Source organism: Salvelinus namaycush, chromosome 8 (assembly GCF_016432855.1).
Source record: "Salvelinus namaycush isolate Seneca chromosome 8, SaNama_1.0, whole genome shotgun sequence".
Lineage (NCBI taxonomy): Eukaryota > Metazoa > Chordata > Actinopteri > Salmoniformes > Salmonidae > Salvelinus > Salvelinus namaycush.
Window position 1 is genome coordinate 8909025 of NC_052314.1, and position 21917 is coordinate 8930941.

General features: G+C 40.6%; 2 protein-coding genes across 2 annotated transcripts in view; both read left to right on the plus strand.

The window, feature by feature from the left end:
• Positions 1 to 18904, plus strand: part of LOC120052370 (receptor-type tyrosine-protein phosphatase eta-like) — a 109762-nt gene extending 90858 nt beyond the window's left edge. The window contains exons 14-32 of the mRNA XM_038999231.1: positions 270 to 524; positions 719 to 1006; positions 1156 to 1425; positions 1565 to 1819; positions 2051 to 2323; positions 4510 to 4773; positions 5147 to 5283; positions 5433 to 5586; positions 6002 to 6089; positions 6179 to 6223; positions 6386 to 6394; positions 6511 to 6598; positions 6745 to 6835; positions 7953 to 8026; positions 12179 to 12313; positions 16033 to 16149; positions 16366 to 16526; positions 16619 to 16754; positions 16939 to 18904. Of these exons, the coding sequence (XP_038855159.1) occupies positions 270 to 524; positions 719 to 1006; positions 1156 to 1425; positions 1565 to 1819; positions 2051 to 2323; positions 4510 to 4773; positions 5147 to 5283; positions 5433 to 5586; positions 6002 to 6089; positions 6179 to 6223; positions 6386 to 6394; positions 6511 to 6598; positions 6745 to 6835; positions 7953 to 8026; positions 12179 to 12313; positions 16033 to 16149; positions 16366 to 16526; positions 16619 to 16754; positions 16939 to 17097 (2999 nt within the window). The 3' untranslated portion in view covers positions 17098 to 18904. The remainder of the gene's footprint in view (positions 1 to 269; positions 525 to 718; positions 1007 to 1155; positions 1426 to 1564; positions 1820 to 2050; positions 2324 to 4509; positions 4774 to 5146; positions 5284 to 5432; positions 5587 to 6001; positions 6090 to 6178; positions 6224 to 6385; positions 6395 to 6510; positions 6599 to 6744; positions 6836 to 7952; positions 8027 to 12178; positions 12314 to 16032; positions 16150 to 16365; positions 16527 to 16618; positions 16755 to 16938) is intronic.
• Positions 18905 to 19186: 282 nt separating this feature from the next.
• LOC120052372 (gamma-crystallin M2-like) lies at positions 19187 to 20743 on the plus strand. Its single transcript, XM_038999232.1, has 2 exons — positions 19187 to 20276; positions 20445 to 20743. The coding sequence occupies exons 1-2, from the start codon at positions 20016 to 20018 to the stop codon at positions 20718 to 20720; spliced, it is 537 nt and encodes a 178-aa protein (XP_038855160.1). The 5' UTR covers positions 19187 to 20015; the 3' UTR covers positions 20721 to 20743.
• Positions 20744 to 21917: the final 1174 nt, after the last annotated feature.

A 21917-nucleotide genomic window follows, 5' to 3' on the forward strand; every position in this document is an offset into this window, starting at 1 on the left:
GTCAGTACATGTTTATAGAAGTCCAACATTCCAACTGTACTCCATTTGTTTAGCATGGACCAATTTGTGTGAATTCATATTTGGTGGTGGAGATTCCACGTCTGGGTTTTCAAGTCTTCATTAACCCACATGAGTTCCTTCTATATTATACAGCACAATGCCAGAGATAGATCATAATCTAGATGGAATGTTGTCTGATGTCATCCCATGCCTGAGACACTCTATCGGCAATCTCTTCCATAAGTGACTTCTCCCTGGCTTGTTCCCAGATCCCAACCCTCCTGGAAGCATCATGGTGGTGGACCAGACCACTGGTTCCATCAACATCAGCTGGGCCCGACCCCTGGACATGGACCTAGGTCAGTACAGCTTCTCTGTGTTCCATCTGGACCGGCAGAACCTGACGGAACACAACTGGATCCTCCTGAAAAACCTCCAGTCTGGAACACTCTACAACATCTCTGTGGTAACTGTAGGGCCGTTTGACTACCAGAGCACAGTGGCGACGACGGCCAACTCTACCAGTGAGTGACTACTGAACACAAACATTTACACTGTATCTACACAGCACATGTGCTAGCAAGGAGGTCCTGGGTTTGAGCCGAATCAGGAGGAAGCGGTACTCGCCAAGCATGACGTCCGTTACACAAACACTCATGTGTACACTCACACAGATTGAACATTTTCGTTAATTATCTTTGTTGTTCCTTTGTCCCAGGGCCCCAGTCTGTGATCAGGCTGATTGAGGCAGGAATCACAACCACCAGTGTGACTCTAGTCTGGTTTCAACCAGAGAGCAAACCAGGCTACTCCTTCAGAGTGGAGGTCACCAACCGGTCTGTCACCACAAACACCACCATGAAAACCATCCCCGGGATACAGTCTGGGAGCAACTACAACACCACCATCCCCGGGCTACAGTCTGGGAGCAACTACACCTTTACAGTGACAACACTCACAGGGGACGGCACCATGGCAACCCCGGTGACGGTGTCTTATTTTACAAGTATGTTCCCATGGCAATAAAGCTAATCTCAGTTTAACTTTAAGAGTTATTTTATCTTTCTAAATTGGTATTAATAAGAGTACAGCATATGTTGATCAGTATTCACTTCTTTGTATACTGAAGACTAACCTAAGATCCTCTGTTTCCAGGACCATTCGCCGTTAGTGGTTTGGTAGCCTCTACAGTGAACACAACCACTGTGAACCTGACCTGGACCAAACCACCTCAGTACCAGAGTGGTTACACATACCGTATCCAGACTGAGGGGTGCGTGTCCGCTCCCACAAACCGCACCACGGAGACAGGAGAGGGGGACCTCATCTCAGAACTCACACCAGGAACCAGATGCACCTTCAGTGTTTCCGTCAAGGCACTGAACAGCATAGAGGGAGAATCCGTCTCAACCTCTCAGTACACAAGTCAGATCTCCTTCCTTTTTACCTTTTTAGTTATTTGGTGTTTTTCTAAAAACTCTCAAAAGGAGTTCATATCGCTTCATATCTCCCCCTCTCTTCTTTTAACATCCCCCCTCTCTGTTCCTCTCTCCCTCTCTACCAGAGCCTGAGTCTGTCAATACGTTCATCGACAACAATGGTAGCAACAGTACCATAGTGGTGCGCTGGGAAGCACCCAGAGGAAACGTAGAGCATTATATAGTCTATCTGAACAAGGTCCTTTTCTCAGATTGGCTGAACTCCAGCATTCGGTCAACATCCTTCCTTAACCTGTCAGCTGGCAGAAAGTACACAGCCGTGGTGACCACTATCAGTGGGCCCTTCAACGCTTCATCAGAACCTGCAACTACAGCAACTTGTGAGTTTGAGGGAGGAGATGGAGGGAAAAGGCCCAGAGTTCTACTCAGCATGCCTCTTTTATCTGTTAGAGTTCATTCATTTGTTTTCGACTGTTTAATCTAAGACAAATGTTTTTTTCTTTCTCACTTAACCAGAGATAACTTTCAAGATTATTTGTACAAGGAAATTCATTTCACAGATGTTATTGGCAACTTAGATAAACTGACATTTCTGTCCAAATCTCTCTCAGATCCCAACCAGCCTGGGCCCATCCTGGTCTTGGAGAAGACCACTAGTTCTATCTCTGTGGAGTGGGGTGAAGCTCCTCTGATGGCCAACACCACCTTCAGTTACCTAATGACCTACCTGTCAACGCAGCTAGACAACAAGACGGTCCCTCTGACAAACACCAGTCGCACACTGCCCAATCTGTCCTCTGGAACACCCTACAATATCTCTGTGGCTACAGTGGGAGTGCTAGAGCTCCAGAGTGAGAAGGTCTGGAGCAGTTTGGTCATGACCAGTGAGTGTCAAAACACACATACTACATACATGACATGCGAGCACACACACACACACACACACACACACACACACACACACACACACACACACACACACACACACACACACACACACACACACACACACACACACACACACACACACACACACACACACACTACACACACACAGTGGCAAAAAAAAGTATGTGAACCCTTTGGAATTACCTGGATTTCTGCATAAATTGGTCATCAAATTTGATCTGATCTTCATCTAATTCACAACAATAGACCAACACAGTGTGCTTAAACTTGTCTATATTGAATACATAATTTAAACATTCACAGTGTAGGTTGGAAAAAGTATGTGAACCCCTAGGCTAATGACTTCTCCAAAAGCTAATTGGAGTCAGGAGTCATCTAACCTGGAGTACAATCAATGAGATGAGATTGGAGATGTTGGTTAGAGCTGCCCTGCCCTATAAAAAACACTCACAAAATTTGAGTTTGCTATTCACAAGAAGCATTGCCTGATGTGAACCATGCCTCGAACAAAAGAGATCTCAGAAGACGTACGATTAAGAAGCTGGAAAGGGTTACAAAAGTATCTCTAAAAGCCTTGATGTTCATCAGTCCACGGTAAGACAAATTGTCTATCAATGAAGAAATTTCAGCACTGTTGCTACTTTCCCTAGGAGTGGCCGTCCTGCAAAGATGACTGCAGGAGCACAGCGCAGAATGCTCAATGAGGTTAAGAAGAATCCTAGAGTTTCAGCTAAAGACTTACAGACATCTCTGGAACATGCTAACATCTCTGTTGACGGGTCTACGATACGTAAAAAAACACTAAACAAGAATGGTGTTCATGGGAGGACACTACGGAAGAAGCCACTGTTGTTTGCAAAAGAGCACCTGGATGTTCCAGTTGGATGTTCCACCTGGATGTTCCAGCGCAACTGGCAAAATATTTTGTGGACAGATGAAACTACAGTTGAGTTGCTTGGAAGGAACACACAACATTATGTGTGTCGAAAAAAAGGCACAGGACACCAACATCAAAACCTCATCCCAACTGTAAAGTATGGTGGAGGGAGCATCATGGTTTGGGGCTGCTTTGCTGCCTCAGGGACTGGACAGCTTGCTATCATCGACAGAAAACTTAATTCCCAAACAATGATGTAGACAGTTGGGTGATGCAACAGGACAACCCAAACAACAGAAGTAAATCAACAACAGCATGGCTTCAACAGAAGAATATACACCTTCTGGAGTGGCCTAGTCAGAATCCTGACCTCAACCCAATTGAGATGCTGTGGCATGACCTCGAGTACAGTTCACACTAGACATCCCAAGAATATTGCTGGACGGAAACAGTTTTGTAAAGAGGAATGGTCCAAAATTCCTCCTGACTGCTGTGCAGGTCTGATCTGCAACTACAGAAAACGTTTGTTTGAGGTTATTGCTGCCAAAGGAGGGTCAACCAGTTATTCAATCCAAAGGTTCACATACTTTTCCCACCCTGCACTGTGAATGTTTACACGGTGTGTTCAATAAAGACATGAAAACGTATAATTGTTTGTGTTATTAGTTTAAGCAGACTGTGTTTGTCTATTGTTGTGACCTAGATGAAGATGAGATCAAATTTTATGACCAATTTATGCAGAAATCCAGGTATTTCCAAGAGTTAACATACTTTTTCTTGCCACTGTACATGACATGCGAGCACACACACACACACACACTAAAAACATGACATACAAGCACACACACACACACACACACACACACACACACACACACACACACACACACACACACACACACACACACACACACACACACACACACACACACACACACTACATGCATGACATGCGAGCACACACACACACACACTAAAAACATGACATACAAGCACACACACACACACACACACACACACACACACACACACACACACACACACACACACACACACACACACACACACACACACACACACACACACACACACACACACACACACACACACACACACACACACTACATACATGACATGCAAGCATGCACACACACACAGACTAATTTCTGAACACATACACTCAAGCACACCCACTTACAATCCCAGCCCTGAGACGTTTGTATTCTGTATTCATAGCTATTGTTACACTAACCTCTCTATACTCCATTACATCTCATTTCCCAGGACCAGAGAGTGTCCAGTCCCTCAGTGTAGTGACAGCAGAGGAGAACATAACATTGACCTGGATCAAGCCTGTGGATCACAAACCAGGCTACCACTACTATGTGATCTGGACCAACTCTGGGTTAATCATCAGTAACACAACCACACTTATGGAAAACCTAATCCTCGATCAATTGGTTCCTGGTAGTCTGTATAATTTCACCGTGACAACAGAGACAGCTGACGGAACAAAGGGAGCTCCAGTCTCAAACTCCAGATGCACCAGTAAGATCATAACATGCTTTACATGCTTTCACATGTAGGCTACCATACTGTACCACTATTGTGTGATGGATTGATAATGCATATAGGGATTTATAAAGGACATACTATCATTACTATCACCTACAGACACTGATCCAGATTTACTATCACCTACAGACACCGATCCAGATTTACTATCACCTACAGACACCGATCCAGATTTACTATCACCTACAGACACTGATCCAGATATGGATCTTATTTTAGATGTATTTTATTTTTGAACTGTGTTTTGATGTCTTGTAATTGTAATGAAATTCAGACATGATCTACACATTTCCTAGTAATACAAATCTAAACTGAAAACCTCTGTGTCTCCTTCACTGTGCCATAGATGCCAGCCCTGTGTCCAACCTGAAGTGTGACTCTCCTAACGGCCCCAAGGTGATCCTGTCCTGGACCAAACCCAAAGGTCTGAAACAGGGCTTCCAGATCACTGCTTATGAAACCAACCAACTCCCCCAGGACCAGGTGAGTACAGTAAATATTGGTCACAAAATAAAAACAAATATTGATTGATTGAATGAATACATTTATGACTGGCTGATTGATTGATTGATTAATTTTATTAATTCATTATTGATTTCATTAATAATTTAATGATTTATTTATTGGTTTAGGTACACTATAACACTAGTGGTGACTGTACGCCAGCCTGTGGCCACACAATCTCTGACCTTAAGCACAATACAGACTACACCCTGACTGTAACCACTCTGGGCTGTGGGAGCTCCAGCACCATCCAAATCCTCACCTGCAAGACTGGCATTAATGGTATGTGATAAAAACAATTGCAATTGCAATGTAGGCTCAAATTTGATGGAATAGGATAGAATATAACAACATAATTACCCTCACAATTTGAAAGTGAATGTTTTCACACAAGACGTTGACAGATATTAAAACCGTTATGTCTCGATAACTCTGTTCAACCAAAGTCCTGTGGAACTCCCTCAGGACCCATGTAGCTACAGCTCTTTTACTGTACAAACCACCTGTATGTAATACATTTATAAAAGGATTCATAGTAATGTAGTCATATAGGCACTTATAAGGCACTTTGACCTGTTATGAATGCTTATAGCAAATCTTATAATACGCTATAGGGTCATAAAAGGCATGATGAAGGTTTTTGGAGTGTATCACAAGGCGTCCTCTTACCTTTTTTTCTCTTCCTTCTTCTCTGTAGCTGTCATCGGTGTGGCTGTCGGGGTAACGATTGGAGTTTTTGCCATCCTCTTCATCATCACCGTTGGCTTAATCATCCACTGGAGGAGGTGAGCGATCATCATCATCATCATCATCACTCGATAAATTAGATGTTTTTGGAAGGTCATGTGATTTTTGTGTGCTTTTGTTGTTACAGACAAACCAAGAAAGACACTTCAGACATCCAGATTCACTCCATGAGGTGATTTCTTCTGATCTTTCACTTGTTTCTGTCTCAGTTTGAAAGTTAATGAAACTGTAATTCTGTAATAGCAAAATAAGAGAATATTTGTCATAAAATTACTTAGGTTTTTATTTAACTGCTAACATAACTCTCTTTTTATTTCTCTCTCTTTATTTCCAGAGCTAAAGTGTGAGTATTAACTCTTATGGTAACAGTAAACTTGACACATTGAATGATGCAGCACTGTCGCTTGGTGTCACGCATGTGTTTGTGTTAATGCTTGTCTCCTGTGTCTCTATGAGCAGAAGCGTGGCCGTGAGGGTGGAGGACTACGAGGCTTATTACAAGAGGCAGAAAGCAGACTCCAACTGTGGTTTCGCCGAGGAGTTTGAGGTAAAACATAAAGCTATTTATTCAATCATACACATGATATGGATATTCCATCAGGCAGCAGTTGATTTTCTGTATTCGGTAAATATGCCTGTGTTTGCTTGTTCGCTACTGGTGCCTGGTGGCCTAATGTCTCCCTCTCCTTCTAGGACCTGAAGCCAGTGGGAACAGCCCAAGCTAAACGCAGCGCTGAAGCCCCGGAGAACAAGTCTAAGAACCGCTACAACAATGTGCTTCCCTGTGAGTCTACCATAACCCCTGACCCTTGACCCCTGTCTCCATGACAATGGCCCCTGCCACAGCTAGCCGCAGCTACCATTGCTTATCATATCCAATCCATCCTCATTGTCGAACAGACTAACTAACTCCTTTGTTTATTCAATAGCTCAGAGTTTGACTAGAGGCTGCATGTGCACCACAAAGTCAGAAAAGGGACCAAATTATTAGCGTGAGGCACATGGGCTACTAACAGCTTACTACACAATATACACGTTGTAACATTATTACTATCTTAGCTACAGTATACATATCTCCCTGGTATATTCCATCATTTATGCAGCAGCATATAATACATTTTTGGACTTACGTTGTTGTGCTGTGCTCACTTCCTTCCAAACCACTCATAGTTGAATTTGCCATTTCAACTTGTTGTGTAATGTTTATATCCAATGGCCGATGAGCACAGATACGTTTTATCTATAATTTCTCTTCATTATTTATCTTCATATGACAAGGATTGAAAAGGATTTGCCAGTAGATTGTTGACTTGATTCATGATCATGACCGTTAGCTATGATTTTGAAAGTATGTTGACATGATCAGTCCAATCAAATACTGTAGATATAACGTGATTTGACATCATTTTATCTGTGGCCAATAACCTTGAGTCTTCTTGGATGGGCACTTATAATATAACTCTATGTCAGAAGCCAAAGGGCTAGAATTTGAGGTCTCCCCTTAACTTTGCGGTGACGTAGTGTCCCCATGAGTGACAGAACACAGAGCCAATCACAGCGCAACGCTCTGTATTTTCTGCTGGCTTGCCCCACTACCACAGAAAGGACTGAGCTAGGCTGGAACACCAGCATTTTGGAGCTGCAATACTCAAGAAAACAAAAAAGAGACCTTGTTTGTATGCAGTTTTATTAACTCAATGATATATATATTTTTACATTGTTTGCAAACTAATATGTGACACGTATTAATGCCAAAATAACATGCAAAACAGCCAAGCCTGTTAAAAATGTGGGGCTCAAAAAAGATGGGGCTCTGGATGACAGGTTGCCACTGGGGCAGAGTGATAAGAATTCTCTTTCATTTCTATCGATCCTCATTCCTCCTCTTTCCCAAATCCCAGATGAGTCCTCTAGAGTGAAACTGTCCATCCATGGGAGTCCATTCGACGACTACATCAATTCTAACTACATCCCGGTAAATACTGACCTGTCATCATCATCTTCATCATAATCAGCTTTCTCCGACACTCTGTTCTTCAGCTCTGCTCTGATCGATATAGCTAGATAACTTCCATTAGACTCAGATATAGGTCTTCATTGTCAGGTTATAGCTAGATAACTTCCATTAGACTCAGATATAGGTCTTCATTGTCAGGTTATAGCTAGATAACTTCCATTAGACTCAGATATAGATCTTCATTGTCAGGTTATAGCTAGATAACTTCCATTAGACTCAGATATAGGTCTTCATTGTCAGGTTATAGCTAGATAACTTCCATTAGACTCAGATATAGGTCTTCATTGTCAGGTTATAGCTAGATAACTTCCATTAGACTCAGATATAGGTCTTCATTGTCAGGTTATAGCTAGATAACTTCCATTAGACTCAGATATAGATCTTCATTGTCAGGTTATAGCTAGATAACTTCCATTAGACTCAGATATAGGTCTTCATTGTCAGGTTATAGCTAGATAACTTCCATTAGACTCAGATATAGGTCTTCATTGTCAGGTTATAGCTAGATAACTTCCATTAGACTCAGATATAGGTCTTCATTGTCAGGTTATAGCTAGATAACTTCCATTAGACTCTGATATAGGTCTTCATTGTCAGGTTATAGCTAGATAACTTCCATTAGACTCAGATATAGGTCTTCATTGTCAGGTTATAGCTAGATAACTTCCATTAGACTCAGATATAGGTCTTCATTGTCAGGTTATAGCTAGATAACTTCCATTAGACTCAGATATAGGTCTTGATTGTCAGGTTATAGCTAGATAACTTCCATTAGACTCAGATATAGGTCTTCATTGTCAGGTTATAGCTTGATAACTTCCATTGGACTCAGATATAGGTCTTCATTGTCAGGTTATAGCTAGATAACTTCCATTAGACTCAGATATAGGTCTTCATTGTCAGGTTATAGCTAGATAACTTCCATTAGACTCAGATATAGGTCTTCATTGTCAGGTTATAGCTAGATAACTTCCATTAGACTCAGATATAGGTCTTCATTGTCAGGTTATAGCTAGATAACTTCCATTAGACTCAGATATAGATCTTCATTGTCAGGTTATAGCTAGATAACTTCCATTAGACTCAGATATAGGTCTTCATTGTCAGGTTATAGCTAGATAACTTCCATTAGACTCAGATATAGGTCTTCATTGTCAGGTTATAGCTAGATAACTTCCATTAGACTCAGATATAGGTCTTCATTGTCAGGTTATAGCTAGATAACTTCCATTAGACTCAGATATAGGTCTTCATTGTCAGGTTATAGCTAGATAACTTCCATTAGACTCAGATATAGGTCTTCATTGTCAGGTTATAGCTAGATAACTTCCATTAGACTCAGATATAGGTCTTCATTGTCAGGTTATAGCTAGATAACTTCCATTAGACTCAGATATAGGTCTTCATTGTCAGGTTATAGCTAGATAACTTCCATTAGACTCAGATATAGGTCTTCATTGTCAGGTTATAGCTAGATAACTTCCATTAGACTCATATATAGGTCTTCATTGTCAGGTTATAGCTAGATAACTTCCATTAGACTCAGATATAGGTCTTCATTGTCAGGTTATAGCTAGATAACTTCCATTAGACTCAGATATAGGTCTTCATTGTCAGGTTATAGCTAGATAACTTCCATTAGACACAGATATAGGTCTTCATTGTCAGGATATAGCTAGATAACTTCCATTAGACTCAGATATAGGTCTTCATTGTCAGGTTATAGCTAGATAACTTCCATTAGACTCAGATATAGGTCTTCATTGTCAGGTTATAGCTAGATAACTTCCATTAGACTCAGATATAGGTCTTCATTGTCAGTTTATAGCTAGATAACTTCCATTAGACTCAGATATAGATCTTCATTGTCAGGTTATAGCTAGATAACTTCCATTAGACTCAGATATAGGTCTTCATTGTCAGGTTATAGCTAGATAACTTCCATTAGACTCAGATATAGGTCTTCATTGTCAGGTTATAGCTAGATAACTTCCATTAGACTCAGATATAGATCTTCATTGTCAGGTTATAGCTAGATAACATCCATTAGACTCAGATATAGGTCTTCATTGTCAGGTTATAGCTAGATAACTTCCATTAGACTCAGATATAGGTCTTCATTGTCAGGTTATAGCTAGATAACTTCCATTAGACTCAGATATAGGTCTTCATTGTCAGGATATAGCTAGATAACTTCCATTAGACTCAGATATAGGTCTTCATTGTCAGGATATAGCTAGATAACTTCCATTAGACTCAGATATAGGTCTTCATTGTCAGGTTATAGCTAGATAACTTCCATTAGACTCAGATATAGGTCTTCATTGTCAGGTTATAGCTAGATAACTTCCATTAGACTCAGATATAGATCTTCATTGTCAGGTTATAGCTAGATAACTTCCATTAGACTCAGATATAGGTCTTCATTGTCAGGTTATAGCTAGATAACTTCCATTAGACTCAGATATAGGTCTTCATTGTCAGGTTATAGCTAGATAACTTCCATTAGACTCAGATATAGGTCTTCATTGTCAGGATATAGCTAGATAACTTCCATTAGACTCAGATATAGGTCTTCATTGTCAGGTTATAGCTAGATAACTTCCATTAGACTCAGATATAGGTCTTCATTGTCAGGTTATAGCTAGATAACTTCCATTAGACTCAGATATAGGTCTTCATTGTCAGGTTATAGCTAGATAACTTTCATTAGACTCAGATATAGGTCTTCATTGTCAGGTTATAGCTAGATAACTTCCATTAGACTCAGATATAGGTCTTCATTGTCAGGTTATAGCTAGATAACTTCCATTAGACTCAGATATAGGTCTTCATTGTCAGGTTATAGCTAGATAACTTCCATTAGACTCAGATATAGGTCTTCATTGTCAGGTTATAGCTAGATAACTTCCATTAGACTCAGATATAGATCTTCATTGTCAGGATATAGCTAGATAACTTCCATTAGACTCAGATATAGGTCTTCATTGTCAGGTTATAGCTAGATAACTTCCATTAGACTCAGATATAGGTCTTCATTGTCAGGTTATAGCTAGATAACTTCCATTAGACTCAGATATAGGTCTTCATTGTCAGGTTATAGCTAGATAACTTCCATTAGACTCAGATATAGATCTTCATTGTCAGGTTATAGCTAGATAACTTCCATTAGACTCAGATATAGGTCTTCATTGTCAGGTTATAGCTAGATAACTTCCATTAGACTCAGATATAGGTCTTCATTGTCAGGTTATAGCTAGATAACTTCCATTAGACTCAGATATAGGTATTCATTGTCAGGTTATAGCTAGATAACTTCCATTAGACTCAGATATAGGTCTTCATTGTCAGGTTATAGCTAGATAACTTCCATTAGACTCAGATATAGGTCTTCATTGTCAGGTTATAGCTAGATAACTTCCATTAGACTCAGATATAGGTCTTCATTGTCAGGTTATAGCTAGATAACTTCCATTAGACTCAGATATAGGTCTTCATTGTCAGGTTATAGCTAGATAACTTCCATTAGACTCAGATATAGGTCTTCATTGTCAGGTTATAGCTAGATAACTTCCATTAGACTCAGATATAGGTCTTCATTGTCAGGTTATAGCTAGATAACTTCCATTAGACTCAGATATAGGTCTTCATTGTCAGGTTATAGCTAGATAACTTCCATTAGACTCAGATATAGGTCTTCATTGTCAGGTTATAGCTAGATAACTTCCATTAGACTCAGATATAGGTCTTCATTGTCAGGTTATAGCTAGATAACTTCCATTAGACTCAGATATAGGTCTTCATTGTCTGGTTATAGCTAGATAACTTCAATTAGACTCAGATATAGATCTTCATTGTCAGGTTATAGCTAGATAACTTCAATTAGACTCAGATATAGGTCTTGATTGTCAGGTTATAGCTAGATAACTTCAATTAGACTCAGATATAGGTCTTCATTGTCAGGTTATAGCTAGAGTTACTAGTATTTAGTTACATCACATCCATCTCACATTAACCAGAATATACAGAGAAGTATGAAAAGGTTTAGGAAAGTTAGATGGTGATTGTAGTAGATGCTTACTTACTGGGTCAATATGTGTCCTTTGCCAGGGTTACAACTCCAGGAAGGAGTTTATTGCGGCCCAAGGTCCTTTGCCCGTCACCGTCAATGAGTTCTGGAGGATGATCTGGGAGAAGAACGTCCAGACTCTGGTCATGCTGACACGCTGTAATGAACAGGGACGAGTGAGTGCATACACACATATATACACATGTGCGCACACACACTCAGACACACACATAGACGTGTGCGCGCACACACACACGAGACAGCACACTTAACAGATTCAAGGCCAGCTCCGTCTCAACTCTTCAGTCGGCCAGCCCAAGCAGGTTGTTGTTCAAAAGATGGTGACCAAAATGATCATATTTACAGAAACAGGAAACCCCAAATAATCATATTGACAGAAACAGAAAACCCCAAATAATCATATTGATAGAAACAGAAAACCCCAAATAATCATATTGACAGAAACAGAAAACCCCAAATAATCATATTGATAGAAACAGAAAACCCCAAATAATCATATTGATAGAAACAGAAAATCCCAAATTTATCAGGACTCAGGATATGACCCAGATGCAGACACAGGAGGCGGATAGTACAGTTCTCAGATCATTTATTAGAAACACGGGGCAGGAAAATTGCAAGTCAAGGGCAGGCAGAGGTTTGTGATCATGTCAGAGTCAGGCAGGTACAGGACGGCAGACAGGCTCGGGGTCCAGCAGGCAGAATGGTCAGAACTGGGAAAAACTAGGAAACAGGAAGGCGGGAAAGCCCGCTGGTAAGAGAAGATGAACTGGCAACAGAGAACACAGGAATAAATAGACTGGAGATACCTAGTCAGTTGTCCAACTGAATGTATTCACCTGAAATGTGTCTTCTGCATTTAACCCAACCCTCTGAATCAGAGAGGTGGGGGGGGGGGGGGGGGGGGGCTGCCTTAATCAACATTCATGCCTTTGGTGCCCAGGGAACAGTAGATTAACTGCCTTGCTCAGATGAAAAACAAATTCTTACCTTGTCAGCTCAGGGATTCGATCCTACAACCTTCCAGTTACTAGCCCAATGTTCTAACCACTAGGCTACCTACCGCCCTAGGAGGCAACTGGCGACACCTGGAGGGGGGTGGAGACAAGCACCAAGACAGGTGAAACAGATCAGGGTGCGATTTCTTTAAAAAAATATATATTGACAGAAACAGAAAAACAAAATTATCATATTTACAGAAATATAAAATGCCAAATGATCATACAGTTGAAGTGGGAAGTTTACATACACTTAGGTTGGAGTCATTAAAACTCGTTTTTCCACCACTCCACACATTTCTTGTTAACAAACTATAGTTTTGGTAAGTCGGTTAGGACATCTACTTTGTGCATGACACAATTCATTTTTCCAACAATTGTTTACAGACAGATTTTTTCCCTTATAATTCACTGTATCACAATTCCAGTGGGTCAGAAGTTTACATACACTAAGTTGACTGTGCCTTTAAACAGCTTGGAAAATTCCTGAAAATTATGTAATGGCTTTAGAAGCTTCTGATAGTCTAATTGACATCATTTGAGTCAATTGGAGGTGTACCTGTGGATGTATTTCAAGGCCTACCTTCAAACTCAGTGCCTCTTTGCTTGACATCATCGGAAAATCAAAAGAAATCAGCCAAGACCTCAAAAAAAATGTGTAGACCTCCACAAGTCTGGTTCATCATTGGGAGCAATTTCTAAATGCCTGAACGTACCACATTCTTCTGTACAAACAATAGTATGCTAGTATAAACACCATGGGACCACGCAGCAGTCATACCGCTCAGGAAGGAGGCGCGTTCTGTTTCCTAGAGATGAACGTACTTTTTGTGAGTAGGGTGGGCATTCTATGTTCTGTATTTCTATGTTTTCATTTTCTTTGTTTGGCCTGGTATGGTTCCCAATCAGAGGCAGCTGTCTATCGTTGTCTTTGATTGGGGAGCATACTTAGGTAGCCCTTTTTCCCACCTATGTTGTGGGATCTTGTTTTTGTACAGCTCTTGTAGCCTACGGAACGGTACGTTCATTTTGGTTTCACTATGTTAATTTGTTGCTGGTTCTCATTGAAGTAAATATGATGACCACAAATTACGCTGTGCCTTGGTCCACTTCTTCAGACGAACGTTACAGTACTTTGGTGCGAAAAGTGCAAATCAATCCCAGAACAACAGCAAAAGACCTTGTGAAGATGTGGAGGAAACAGGTACAAAGTATCTCTATCCACAGTAAAATGAGTCCTATATCGACATAACCTGAAAGGCCGCTCAGCAAGGAAGAAGCCACTGCTTCAAAACCGCCATAAAAAAGCCAGACTACGGTTTGCAACTGCACATGGGGACAAAGATGATACTTTTTGGAGAAAAAGTACAATCTCTGGTCTGATGAAACAAAAATAGAATTGTTTGGCCATAAATGACCATCGTTATGTTTGGTGGAAAATGGGGACGCTTGCAAGCCGAAGAACACCATCCCAACCGTGAAGCATGGGGGTGGCAGCATCATGTTGTGGGGGTGCTTTGCTGCAGGAGGGACTGATGCACCTCACAAAATAGATGGCATCATGAGGAAAGACAATTATGTGGCTATATTGAAGCAACATCTCAAGACATCAGTCATGAAGTTAAAGCTTGGTTGCAAATGGGTCTTCCAAATGGACAATGACCCCAAGCATACTTTCAAAGTTGTGGCAAAATGGCTTAAGGACAACAAAGTCAAGGTATTGGAATGGCCATCACAAAGCCCTGACCTCAATCCTATAGAACATTTGTGGGCAGAACTGAAAAAGTGTGTGTGAGCAAGGAGGCCTACAAACCTGAGTAAGTTACACCAGCTCTGTCAGGAGGAATGGGCCAAAATTCACCCAACTTATTGTGGGAAGCTTGTGGAAGACTGCCCGAAACGTTTGACCCAAGTTAAACAATTTAAAGGCAATGCTACCAAATACTAATCGAGTGTATGTAAACTTCTGACCCACTGGGAATGTGATGAAAGAAATAAAAGCTGAAATAAATCATTCTCTTTTCTATTATTCTGACATTTCAGTGGTGATCCTAACTGACCTAAGGCAGGGAATTTTTACTAGGATTAAATGTCAGGAATTGTGAAAAACTGAGTTTAATGTATTTGGCTAAGGTGTATGTAAACTTCCGACTTCAACTGTAAATACAGAAACAGCAAACCAAAATGATATTTACAGAAATAGAAAATCAAAATGATCATATTTACAGAAACAGAAAACCCAAAAGGCATACCAGCAGGTAGCCTAGTGGTTAGAGCGTTGGGACAGTAACCGAAAGGTAGTCTAGTGGTTAGAGTGTAGGGGTTGCAGGTAGTCTAGTGGTTAGAGCGTTGGGACAGTAACCGAAAGGTAGTCTAGTGGTTAGAGTGTAGAGGTGGCAGGTAGCCTAGTGGTTAGAGCGTTGGGACAGTAACCGAAAGGTTGCTGGATTGAATCTCCGAGCTGACAAGGTAAACATCTGTTGTTCTTCCCCTGAACAAGGCAGTTAAACCCACTGTTTTTAGGCTGTCATTGTAAATAAGAATGTGTTTTTAACTGACTTGCCTAGTTAAATAAAAAAAAATAAAAAAACACTGACATGCCCCCAGGATGAGGGGCTAACCTGTCTCCCTCGCCAAACCCACACAATGTTCTCACACTAAACCAGCCTTTCTCAAACCTCTCCTCTGGGACTGTAGTTTGTGTATTCCATGTATTTGAACTACTCTAGTTCACCTGATTCCACTTATCGACTTATGCACGAGCCCTTGAATCAGGTGTAGTATTGTGAATTGTCTGGAGTTCCCAAAGGAGAGGTTTGAGAAGGACTGCACTAAGCTACCCAATTCATAACACACACCCACTTCTCTCCTCTCAGGTGAAATGTGAGAAATACTGGCCATCTGAGACCAATCACTTTCAGAATATCACCGTGACGACAACCTCTGAAATCGCCCTAGAAGACTGGACCATCAGGGATTTTGACGTAAAAAATGTAAGTTCCTGTGATAATGAGTGAAACAAATATTACTGATGTATTCCTCTTCAGCTACTTAGTGGGTAAAACATGGCTCTGGGAATAACGATCCCTTCCCTATAAACAAAAGACCGACTGTGACTCTGTGAATCGGATCCTGGAAGGGGGCGTTACATGTTACACATATATTAGTGGTAATCAGGGACGGTCTCTGTGTTTATGATTGGCTGACAGGTGAGGACAGCAGAGACACGCTCGGTGCGTCACTTCCACTTCACAGCCTGGCCGGACCATGGCGTCCCCGAGACCACGGAGCTGCTCATCAACTTCAGACACCTGGTCCGAGAACACATGGACCAGTACTCACGCCACTCCCCCACCGTCGTCCACTGCAGGTAAACACAACGTTTCTCACAGTTAACTTCAAGAAGTGTTATTGGCTTGAACAGTAAATTAACATTACTTCTTTCTGTCTCTCTCCCCTCAGTGCGGGTGTGGGTCGTACCGGTACCTTCATAGCCATCGACCGGCTGCTCTTCCAGATAGAGAGGGACAGTATGGTTGACGTGTACGGCACCATCCACGACCTGCGCATGCACCGGCCCCTCATGGTTCAGACCGAGGTCATTGTTCTACTTTTCAGCATGTTTTGGGGTTTATTACAGGCTTACTGTACAATCCATCCCTGTGGTTAAAAGTGGAAGTTATGCTAATAGGTGCTTATGTGGTCTCTAGGTGAAATGTTTTGACATCTGAATGGTCAGTTTGCTTCATAATATTGAACTATATTGTGTTACTGTCTTACAGGACCAGTATTTGTTCCTAAACCAGTGTGCCATAGACATAATCCGATCCAGAACTGGAACCAACGTGGACTTAATCTACCAGAACACGGCTGCACTCTCCATCTACGAGAACGTAGAACCCAGGAAAGATACAGCTAAGAATGGCTACCATAACACATAGGCCTCACGTCCACTGCTCCGTCTCTCCCATCCTCCCGTCTCAGTCAGACAGGCCTGTTAGAGAAGGGTTTAGAAAAGGGATTGTTCACTCTCACTGATCACGTTGCCTTACACTGTAGTCTTTTTTTTTTAAATCAAACTGGTTTTCTAGTATTTATTTGGTCACGTTTTATGATAGTTGGAAAAATAACATGGAAGATAACGGTTTGTTGAGAGGAACGGATGCACAAATTCCATCCAAAGACCAATAATGGAATGTACATCAAATTATATTTTAGAGATGTAATTCTTATATTTCCATATTTGTATATTGCTGCTACTTCCGAATATCTGCTTACTCTTTTTTTATGATTGTAATGCCAATGTTTTAAGAAATTATGTGTGGTTAAACTGAATGTGCCATACCTTTGTAATTGAAATCAAAGGTTTATATATTAATATAATAATGTAATGCAGATGTAGATTATTGTTAAATGAGACCAATGTTATGTTGAAATGTATCTCCAGCTTTAGGTATAGGATCAGCACCCAACATAACTGTCCTAAAAAATGTCATACGAAACAACCTCCCCTCTCTTCTGTGCCCTCTCAAGCCTCCAATAAGTGGTGTAATACATTTGTATTTGTATTTTTATGGATCCTCATTAGCTGCTGCCAAGGCAGAAACTACTCTTTCTGGGGCCCGGCAAAATGAAGGCAGTTATACAATTTGTTAAACATTACAATACATTCCTTGTTATGTGACAGGATAAGCACAATGCACTGTTTTAGAGGAAACGAGAACTACTCCGGACAATAGGCCTATGAATATATTATTTAATATTAGATTGTCAAAGTTAAATGTTAACCTTTCACTCCAGATAATTTTGATATCTAAACAAGTTTAAAATGAGGATTTTCGTGAGAACTTTTGTGCTTCCTATGCCTTGTTCTGCATAATGCACCGGATGCATTTAGGTTTTTACACTGTAGCTTTTTATATTCTCCTATTGATGTTTTATTATGGTTGGTGTAAATATTCTTATGATCATGAGAAATGATTGCGAAACTGCTGTGAGAGCCTGTGGTCCTCCTCCGCTGTTAAAACCCACTTTGTGCAATAGCAAATTCCCATTCACACGTCAGTCTGTAAACTCAGCTCCTCTCTCAGTAACTCGGAGGTTACACATTATGAAATGTCTCCCTACTGTTTGTTGTTTCCCTAATGTATGTTCTATAGAAAGTGGTTCACGTAATGCTGTGCATACTGTCTATCTGTGATGCTTCTATCATAGGAGCAGGAAAACGTTTTTCCCATGAGGCGATTTCCCCTTTTTCTAACTATGTGGTTATATATACTGTATGCATGGGCCCAGTCCAAAACAAACCTCTACTCCCTAAAGAACAGGATTGGTTAAATCAATGACGGTATTGGTTCTGCCTAGCTATCTACACAAGTGACCATAAAGGCCTAAGGACTATGGATATAAGGGGTGTTTCTGGACATAGGTCATAGATTTACAAAGCAGCTGTGATTGATTAAATGTAAAGCCACTATGCTGATATTGTTTTACTGTCTTTGTATCACAATGCACATTGCTTAAGTTCTTCAAAGCACTTCTTTCTATTGATAATATAACTCAGTGGAGCTCATAAGCAAAGCAGACTCCGCCAATAGTCTTCCTCAAGAGTTTTAGGATTTTTTTTACGATGCTGTGTGAGATACTATGTGATGCTTGCTGGTACAATGCAAATGAGGAAAAGGTGAAGATTTTTGTATCCTTCCGTCGGTCAATACTGTGATTAAAAATGTTACACTTTTCTCTCTACAGTGTCTAATGTGAGCTTCTCTGTTCTACTATTTGGCCACCATGTCCATAGTGTTGATTGAGACAATGGCCCAAGACTTTGTTCAATTAGGCTACACTAATTGGCATAAAATACTTCATTTTAGATCCATTGAAACAAGCACCAATTTGTACCACTGGTAACCAGATAGTTAGTTACCAATTGTGCTGAATTGCATTTGTGGCACAAAATCACAAATCCCATTCAAGACATGGGACCGATACTAGAATTTTTCACCCATGTTCAAAGCATTAGTGACTTTGTTGAGCTTCACAAGTTTAGACACTTTCGGATGCTTTGGACATGATGTGTGAAAAATTCTAATATCGGTCCCATTAATTGAATGGGATTTGTACCAAGGAAACTAAACCGAAGCATGGATTCCTGTCGTACCTTGTCTATATACTGCTTACAGGTTAAGCAAACCAATGCGTATTTTTTTATTTGACTGAACTATCCCTTTAACCAGTGATGTAGTGGGGAAAAAATTGGTGGCAGAACGCTGATCGCTGTTCAGGATTAGAGAAGTAACAGTCCCTATGCTTTCAATGCATTTTTCTGCAAAATTTGGGTAAACGCTCGTGCAAAATAAAAAAAAAAGTGTGTTAACGGTGTTTAACCTGCACTACATCACTGTTGTTAACCCTGTCACAAAGGCTCATTGTTACTTTGTTCTGAGAGAAACAGCATTTTTTAAGTATTTTGAGAGACGCGTGTCCCTGGACATGTGGACAGATCTCAGTGCTCTATGGCCCTCTATTCCATGTTGCTGAGTCAGGGGTTAGTACAATGGGGTTCACAGGTATAAAAAGAAAGGTTTTAAACCAGTAGGATAACAGTTCCCCAGCAAGAGCAGCAGCAGCACAGAGAGACAAAATGACCTCTACCGGCATGAACATGAACGGCAGAGTAAGTATTATATTTAGTGTATTTATTAATATAAATGTTCCTAGCTTGTTAGACTGAGTGCACTTTAGTACTCTAGTGTCAGAGCACAAGGCAACCTTAATCCCAGAAAGCTGATTGTCAGTGGGATTGGGCAAGGCCCAACATGTAGCATTGTCTTTTTGTATGTTTGAATGGTGAACAGAAATGATTCTTGCTTATTTTCAGATCAACTTCTACGAAGACAGGAACTTCCAGGGTCGTTCCTATGAGTGCAGCAGCGACTGCCCTGACATGTCCTCCTACCTGAGCCGCTGCCAGTCCTGCAGGGTTGAGAGCGGATGCTTCATGGTGTACGACCGCCCCAACTACATGGGAAACCAGTGGTTCATGAAGAGGGGAGAGTATTCTGACTATCAGCACATGATGGGAATGACCGATATCAGGTCCTGCCACATGATCCCCATGGTAAGCCTACTAACACACACAGATTTGTTAGTTACCGCGTAGTCTTCTTTGTTGTTGTACAACATACACCTATTAGTCAGTATGACTACAATCTTCTATACATGCGTGATACATTTAGCATTACAGTTCCCGATTTCTCTCTAAAACATGTTGTTCATCATGTTACAGCACAGAGGATCTTTCAGGATGAGGATCTACGAGACGGAGAACTTTGGAGGTCAGATGCACGAGATGATGGACGACTGTGACAGCATCATGGATCGTTACCGCATGAACAACTGCATGTCCTGCAACGTTATGGACGGCCACTGGCTCATGTATGAGCAGCCCCAATACAAAGGCAGGATGATGTACATGAGGCCTGGAGAGTACAGAAACTTTAACCAGATGGGCTCTATGGGTAGGCTCATGAGCATGAGGCGTATCAACGAGTCCTGTTACTAGATATTGCTTTTTACTGATGTAAATAAGAGTAGCCATTGAATAAAATGTCTGTTTGAAAAAAAGCCTAAATGCTTGCACATTTCTTGTTTACCCTTTATCCAAACCTCTTGACAGGCCATCCTGAAAACATACAAATATGTCATATACCTATCAATTCTTAATGACACAAGAAACACATAAAAAAAACTAAAAGTAAGGAAAAAAATCAGAATGTGGTTTATTTTAGTCTTCCTAAAGTCTGATTGCCAGTGTCTTTTCACAAAAAATAAATATGTGTATGTTACAATAATGATTCCAGTGTCTGACACAATAACAGCTTTAAATAGATATGGCTCATCTATAAACATGAAATAGCAGAAGGAGGACTGAGGGATGACAGTATTATAACTAGATCATGTACACTGGTGTTTACAGCTCAACAGGGGAATGGGAAAGGGGAGGTCGGTATACTAAAACTAGTAATAGTGGTTACCTTGGGTTTAGACACTATGCTCTGTGGAGGCAGAGAGAAAGGCACACAGTTGATACTTAAAATGAATATGGTTTCCTTGGAAGTAATACTGCAACATATTATTCTAAAGAGTTAAAAATCAAAGTACAGACATGTTAGTGTCTGAACACTTGGCGATAGGATCTCCAGAGATGATGTGTAGAAGTAATATAAGGATCTACACAAACTCAGAAGCACAATGTGGAAAGGGTTACAATGAGACAACATGGTAACAATCAAAAGGCACATACTGTCATTTTCTACTAACCATTCAAGAGTAGCAATTGATTTCTATATTACTCTGCCATTTACTGGAACCTGTAATGCAAGTATTAAGATTTCAGTGCGTTTTCCTCATTCAACCATCAGGACACAATTGGAATGGACAAGACCTTCACTATAATACGGAGATGAACATGTTAGAATTACTATTTTAAGATGGCTTTTGTTTTACTAGACTTACTATGCGAGTGTTTGAATACTTCAAAATCATATTATCAGTAGAGTATTTTCAGACTGGGAGTACTTTACATGCTGTGGATGGCAGCATTTTTGTTTTCTTAAAATGTGCCAAATTCGTAAACATCTGTAAAAAACCTTTTTGACTGTCACATCTACACATGCTCTCCCAATAGTATGACATTACAAAACACTACTTACAATGTACAGCTTAGTTATTCCTCTCCTATAAACAAGTCCAAAAAGTA

Coding starts and splice junctions, on each gene's coding strand:
- LOC120052372 (XM_038999232.1), top strand. CDS start 20,016: ATGATTCTTGCTTATTTTCAGATCAACTTCTACGAAGACAGGAACTTC. Junction 20,277..20,444: donor CCTGCCACATGATCCCCATG/GTAAGCCTACTA, acceptor ATCATGTTACAG/CACAGAGGATCTTTCAGGAT.